Source organism: Juglans microcarpa x Juglans regia, chromosome 5D (assembly GCF_004785595.1).
Source record: "Juglans microcarpa x Juglans regia isolate MS1-56 chromosome 5D, Jm3101_v1.0, whole genome shotgun sequence".
NCBI classification, from domain to species: Eukaryota; Viridiplantae; Streptophyta; class Magnoliopsida; order Fagales; family Juglandaceae; genus Juglans; species Juglans microcarpa x Juglans regia.
Window position 1 is genome coordinate 10004453 of NC_054602.1, and position 6484 is coordinate 10010936.

General features: G+C 36.6%; 1 protein-coding gene across 1 annotated transcript; it reads left to right on the top strand.

Annotated features, from left to right (window-relative positions):
* Nucleotides 1-1764: 1764 nt before the first annotated feature.
* LOC121265259 (two-pore potassium channel 1-like) lies at nt 1765-3358 on the top strand. Its single transcript, XM_041168820.1, has 2 exons — nt 1765-2701; nt 2836-3358. Exons 1-2 carry the CDS (start codon nt 1806-1808, stop codon nt 2984-2986), a joined length of 1047 nt encoding a protein of 348 aa, XP_041024754.1. The 5' UTR covers nt 1765-1805; the 3' UTR covers nt 2987-3358.
* The last annotated feature ends 3126 nt before the right edge of the window (nt 3359-6484 follow it).

Below are 6484 nucleotides of genomic sequence, written 5' to 3' on the forward strand. Positions count from 1 at the left end.
ATAAAATATTTAAACTCATGATGACAACCAACATGAAGTAATTCATCGAAAGTCCGGTTTAATGGACTCTATTTTATTAACCTATGCCTAGATAAAATGGTAATGATAAGTTGGTCATGAACAGAAGGCTAGCTCATGCACAAGTCCGGGCCGTTAAACCCAAGACATAAGCACATAGGTATAATGGTAAGTTAATTTCTGTACATAAAATGGTAATTGATGTTGCAGAATTATCATGTTAGTCTCAAAAGCTTATAAGTTAATAGAAAATGGGGATCAATCTAATCATTTCAAAATTTGCCGTTGTAATAAGAAGAGAGAAACTCGAGCTTCCATGAATACTTGAAACCATTTCAATTGGCAAGTTCTTGTATGTCTGTAAGCGTATGTTTCTTCTTTTGAGGTTTGCATTCTTTCTTTTTCTTTTTCTTTTTTCCTTTTTGTGTGTGTGTGTGTGAATGAATAATATTCAGCAATATAAAACTGAATGAGCTTAGCTGCGTAAGAGTGAGCCATCATGGAGGTTCGAGGACATGCAACACGTCAACTTTGGTTTGAATATGAAGATCGGAAATTGAAAGAAAAGATTGTTTCTGATTAAATGTTTGGCTTGGTTTTCGATAGCAAAACCAGACTGTTCGTACATTGCTGTATGTATAAGCTGTTTACAGAGCAGCTCCACCCCACATATGATGGAGTTTTGAATTACAAAGATTCGGAAAGATCTAAGATATTATGGCCAATAGAACAAAGATATGGAACGAAAGTCCGAGACCGATGTTGTTATATATGCAGGTTTTGAATTCTTCTTAATCTTCAACTGATCTTCTTTACTTGATCCTGCGTGATTTTTGGGGACTTGGGATTGCATGCCATTTGTAGATGGCTGAACTGGAATAACGTTGGTGAGCTTTGTGGGCATTGGACATCACGCAGATCAGAGCCTAGTTTTTGCTTTGTGATGTTGACCATGTCAACGTGGGTTAGTCTTGGAGGCCAAACTGCCCAAGGACCCGCTTGGTTATTAGCGGTGAGAAAGTGGCCAATTGGAAGAAGCAGAGTGAATCTCGCAGCTTCGTTTTAATCACTTTGAAACTGTTGCTGGTCCTATGGGATATGACTGTTCTTTCCAGTCCCTTGATTATGGATTCGCTGTGAAACATGCAACAGTACAAGCATTGTTTTCAAATCGAGCAATGAATTTGCAATAACCAGCTTTCTTAGGTAATAAAATTGATTATATTTCTCTCTCCCATAAACACTAGCCCAGAGGATAGAGCAAAACAAATCTGGCATCAACAGTTCTTCATCTGCTTTCTTTTTCTTTTCTTTTTTCAACATTTCGTTTTTCATATTTGTAGCTTATTTATACGGGATGATGATGATCTCTTAAAATCATACTAATTTCCCGTTCATTTTACTTGTTTTACTCCTCTATATTTCTCCTCTTTTTTTGTTTTTGACATAGAAACCAAATTTATAGTTTCTTAAGAGCCATGTTGTTCGATTACACATCTAACAATAGAAAGTCGATTGGTTCTAAATGATAGGATTCAACATGATCTGAAAATTGATTGTCGGTTTTGTGAATGGTTTATGTGGAATTGTATCTGAGCTGTTAGAGAAGTGAAAGTCTGTATATTTTAATTCAATTCGTTTTCTACAAGTAATGATTTTCCATTCATGTTTAGCTAGTTGTTAATGTGATTTTGACACAATGTGGCATAAGGTTAGATCCAGATCACTTAGTCATTTGAATTCTGCAGGTTTTCCCTGAATCAGACACACCTTAGTTTGATTTTCTGATGGCCTGTGAAGATGCTAAAGAATCATTGCTTTCAGAGCTGAGAGATCATTATCGTGTCAATGGAAACAAGGACATCCGGAGAAGAAATATTTGCAGTGGTACTGCTTCTCCTGCAGAGACCAATACCCTTGAACAAAATGGAGTCAAATGTCCTTTGGCTCCTGAATGTATATTCGAGAAACCCCGATTCAATTTCAAGTATGTGGTTATGTTGTTGGCTGTCTACCTAGGTGGAGGCACCCTTTGTTTCTTCTTCATAAGACATCAGATCAAGGGCAAAAGAACAAATGGGATTCTTGATGCCATTTACTTTTCTGTTGTTACAATGACCACTGTTGGATATGGGGACCTTGTTCCAGATAGCATATTAGCAAAACTATTTGCATGCATTTATGTCTTCACTGGCATGGCGCTGGCTGGTATAGTTCTTAGTGAGGCAGCTGATTACATAGTACAAAAGCAGCAAATCCTTGTTGTTAGAGCCATTTACATGGGTGAAAAACCTGATCCAGATGAGATTCTTAAGGAGGTCGAGACCCACAAAGTTAAATATAAATTAATAATGGTGGGTGGCATTCTTCTGGTGCTTATTATGGTAGGAACTCTCTTTTTATTTATAGTCGAAGAATTAAACCTGATGGATGCATTCTATTGTGTTTGCTCAACCATTACCACTCTGGGCTATGGGGATGAGAGCTTTTCAACCAGAGGAGGTCGTGTTTTTGCTATTTTCTGGATACTGAGCAGTACCATTTGCTTAGCTCAGTTCTTTCTCTACGTTGCTGAACTATACACCGGAGAAAGGCAACGAGCAATGTTGAAACAGGTTCTTTCAAGGGAATTGACATTCTCAGATCTTGAGGCAGCAGATCTTGATGGTGATAAAGTTGTCCGGTAAGAGTAATTTGTGTTGAGTTGAGCACATCAAAACCAAATGGAGACATATTGACTAGTAGTAATTTTATAGGTTCTTTCTTTTGCCTAACATGCTCATATTTATCATGCCTTTCTTTGGTTTCCTTTCTTAGTGCTGCAGAATTTGTCATTTATAAGCTGAAGGAAATGGGGAAGATTGACCAAGAGGATGTTTCAATTGTGATGGAGAGCTTTAAGAGATGTGATGCTGATCAATCTGGAACTTTGACTGAATCTGATCTCATGAAATCCCAACCGTCCTAATCTCAGATCTGACGGTCACCATCTTTTGCAAAGTTAATAACTCAGCCTGTAGTTTCTATAATTAACTTAAGAAAGTACTAATAGCATGTGCAAGGCTATAGTTGTCTTTGTTAGTTATCAGTTAGCAGCCTGTGTATGCTTATGACAGTATGTGCCCACCAATTACATTTCAACTTCGGCAGGAAAACACTGTATATTTGTGTCTTATTTTGATGTGAAGAGTACAAATGCATGCCAGGGCATAAAGCACTTCCAAGCTTTTACCCAAGGCTCATTGTTACAGAAGAACTGCTGAAAGAAATAAGGGGGCAAAATAAGAAAATACAAGCTAATAAAGAATATGCAGAGCATGACAGGACCTTACTATATCTACAATTGTTGGGAATAGACCCGTTATCGAAGGCTGAGTTGAAGTAAATAATAGCAGAAGCAAACAAACGAAATAACGACAATCACACACAATACACCAAGATTTAAGTGATTCAGCTCAATGTGAGCCTATGTCCATTGGCGGGGTCGATCTCAATGAATTCACTATCAGCAAAGATGAAGTACAAGAGATTAATTACAAAATCCTCTTTCCAAAGTGTCAAAACACTCTTGGGAATATCACAAAGAGGACCTCTCTTTTCAACACAAAAAAGGGTAGCCTTAAAACAGTTCAAAAGTCATAAATGAATGTTGAAACATTCATATTTATACTATAGCAGTTCGGAACCTAATTTACGAACATTTCGCTCGAGCGAACGTTAGGGTTTCCATCCCGCTCGAACTAAGTGTCGAGCAGGTGTCTAGCAAACTCTCTAGACGTCATACTACTCGAGCTGAGTGTCAAGCAACTGATAAGCGAACTCTCTGGATGTCATCCCACTTAACTGAGTGTCGAGCGAACTCTCTGATTGTGTCTAGCTTGAGCTCACTGTCGAGCAGCTATCGAGCCAACTCTTTAGGTGAGGCTTTGCTCAAGCGACAGAGACACCGCTCGAGCGAACAATTTATAGAGGTATTTTTTCAACAGGATTCAAGCTACCTCCCAACAAAAATCCTCAAGAAAATCCTTAAAACTTGTCATCATGAAATGAATCTAAGAGGTTCTAAATTTAATTCAGAACGATAAAAGCGCAAAAGGTGAGGTCCACTCATAACATAAATGATATTTGGCAAGTGTAACCTTTGAAAAAGGTTGGTGATGATATCTATTTGTAATAATACAACTGGTAAATCCATTAATAACTAACATCACTAATTTTTTCCCAACATCATTCTTCCTAACATTTTATCCTTGATTTCTTCCCGAAGCAAGGAACTTTGTCATAACCACTCAATCAACCCAGCTAAAGTTAAGATATCAAAAGAGAGAAGAAATGATGTCAAATTCTCAAGTGATAAATATCGGGCTATATGCTGATAGAGTTGTACTACTTACAAGTCGATGTATGAACATGCTGATCTGGGACCACATAAGCCATAAAAAATTAAATACACATTTTTTATACTAGATGATGTGATAGCTTTATATAGAAATAATATGTTTGGTGTGTCAACAAGTAGACTTACAAATAAAAATTTTCGTGCCGGTATGATCAATATGTTGCATGATCCTCTATGTCAGAAATGACAAAGAAATAAACAGAAAAAAAAAAATGAAAATAGAGAAGCCGTCTTTGCAATATTACTTCCAGGATTTACATTTTCCATGTCATCCAAGTTGTTTTCATATTTAGAACAAACAGAGAGGGAGATTGACACTTCTTTTTATGCAGTCATATAGTTACAGAGAATACGAAGTAATTGATGAATGAGCACCAGAATAATTCTGAACCCACTTATTGAAGCTTGAAAGTTGAACCTCCTAAGTTTGCTCAAACCTTTAAGACACTTCTGTATGTTCTGGTCTGCGTTGAACATAATCTATGATTCCTTCGCCTGCTTTGTGACCATGAGTTTCAGATGCCAACTGGGAAAGGCCTCCAAAGCCTATTATTGCCACCAACAAGACAGCCGTAGAGGCAAATAGAGGCCAGAAGTAAGTCAGAATGTTTATGAGCCGAGGGGCTGCATACAACAGCAAGGAGATTACTACTGAAACAATAAATGTCATAGAGACACTAGATCTGTGCTGCATGAGCTTTTCTTGGACATCCATTGCCACTTGAATTAGAATTACAACACAACAAGAGAGAGGGAGAGGGTGGGAGAAAGAAGGTATGGTTTATATGGTTATATATATATCTCTTCTTGAGTTTCCTTGTTGCTGAGTATGGTTATATATATATCCTTCCCTTCAGATTCTCTGTTGAAAACGATTGGCCTCAACAATTCTCAATGTTTGCTTGGCCAATCTACTTCCTATTTCGTTAGTGACATGGTTTCCCCAAGTTGTCAAATTAGTATCATTATCGGTTAGACCAATATGTAAAAGGGAACATATTCATTTTAGAGAACCGTTACAGACACAAAGATTATACAAAAGTAAATCTACAAACTGACGTGACTTTACGTGATGGTGTTAGATCTACTTTACATTAAAAATAACTTTACAATCTGACATACTGTATCAAGTCACGTCAATTTATGAATTTACTTTTGTATAATTCTTTTGTGGCTAAAGCATTTCTCTTCATTTTATGATCGTACTGTTGGTTACTCCTTTCTTTCCCTCTTGCTAATTTTTCATTTTATCAATTAATTTATCCACGTTGGAGGGCACTTGCAATTCAGAATGGTGGGAGGGTAGATTAGTCAGTGCAGTGGATCCACTGCAATGTTTTGACACATATTCCCTATCAAATTACTTTATTGATCGGTTGCCAAATTGTCACTTACCAAGTGGTCAATTTCCAATTGAGATGAGGATTAGAATTTAGGAAAGGAATAATCTTTTCTTCCAATGTATTTATGGAATCCAGGAAAAGATGAGTTCATCAAAGAAGAAAAGAGTGGTTTCCTGGCTGATTTAATTATTATTTTGGGGCTTTGTTAATGAAAAGGATAACTTTCTTTAAGGGGTTATGGAAAGCAAAGGACTCTTTTCCTTTTGACATGACACTCAAGGATTCTAGTCCAAGCCTAATACAATAGAAACCTTCCATGATATGGTTTCCCACAGAATAAGAATCAGATTTTCCATTTTACTTTTTGGTAACATAAAATGGGATAGAGTATATAACTCAGGTCGGTTAAAGCAGGGAATCATTTCTTCATATTTGCAGCGATGGAGATTCTTCTGGTTTTTTTTTTTTTTTTTTTTTTTTTTTTTTTTTTTAAACAAAGTTTTGCATTTTCCACCTAAATTATCAAAACTGAGAAATCATGCCCCCTAACTACCAAAAACCTACGCTTTGCATTTTTATCGATTCTAACAGTTAATTAAGGTGAAAATTAGGTGACATGATACAATCTTAATTCTTGATAGTCGGACCTTAATGGAGTGCAAACTGTTAATCTTTAGGGCTCCTTTTGGATACAGAAATAATTTCATCTCATTTCATCATTATA

Excerpts from the sequence above, each read along its gene's own strand:
- LOC121265259 (XM_041168820.1), top strand. The coding sequence starts at position 1,806 with ATGGCCTGTGAAGATGCTAAAGAATCATTGCTTTCAGAGCTGAGAGAT. Across the intron at positions 2,702-2,835 it reads GATGGTGATAAAGTTGTCCG|TGCTGCAGAATTTGTCATTT; the intron begins GTAAGAGTAATT and ends TTCCTTTCTTAG.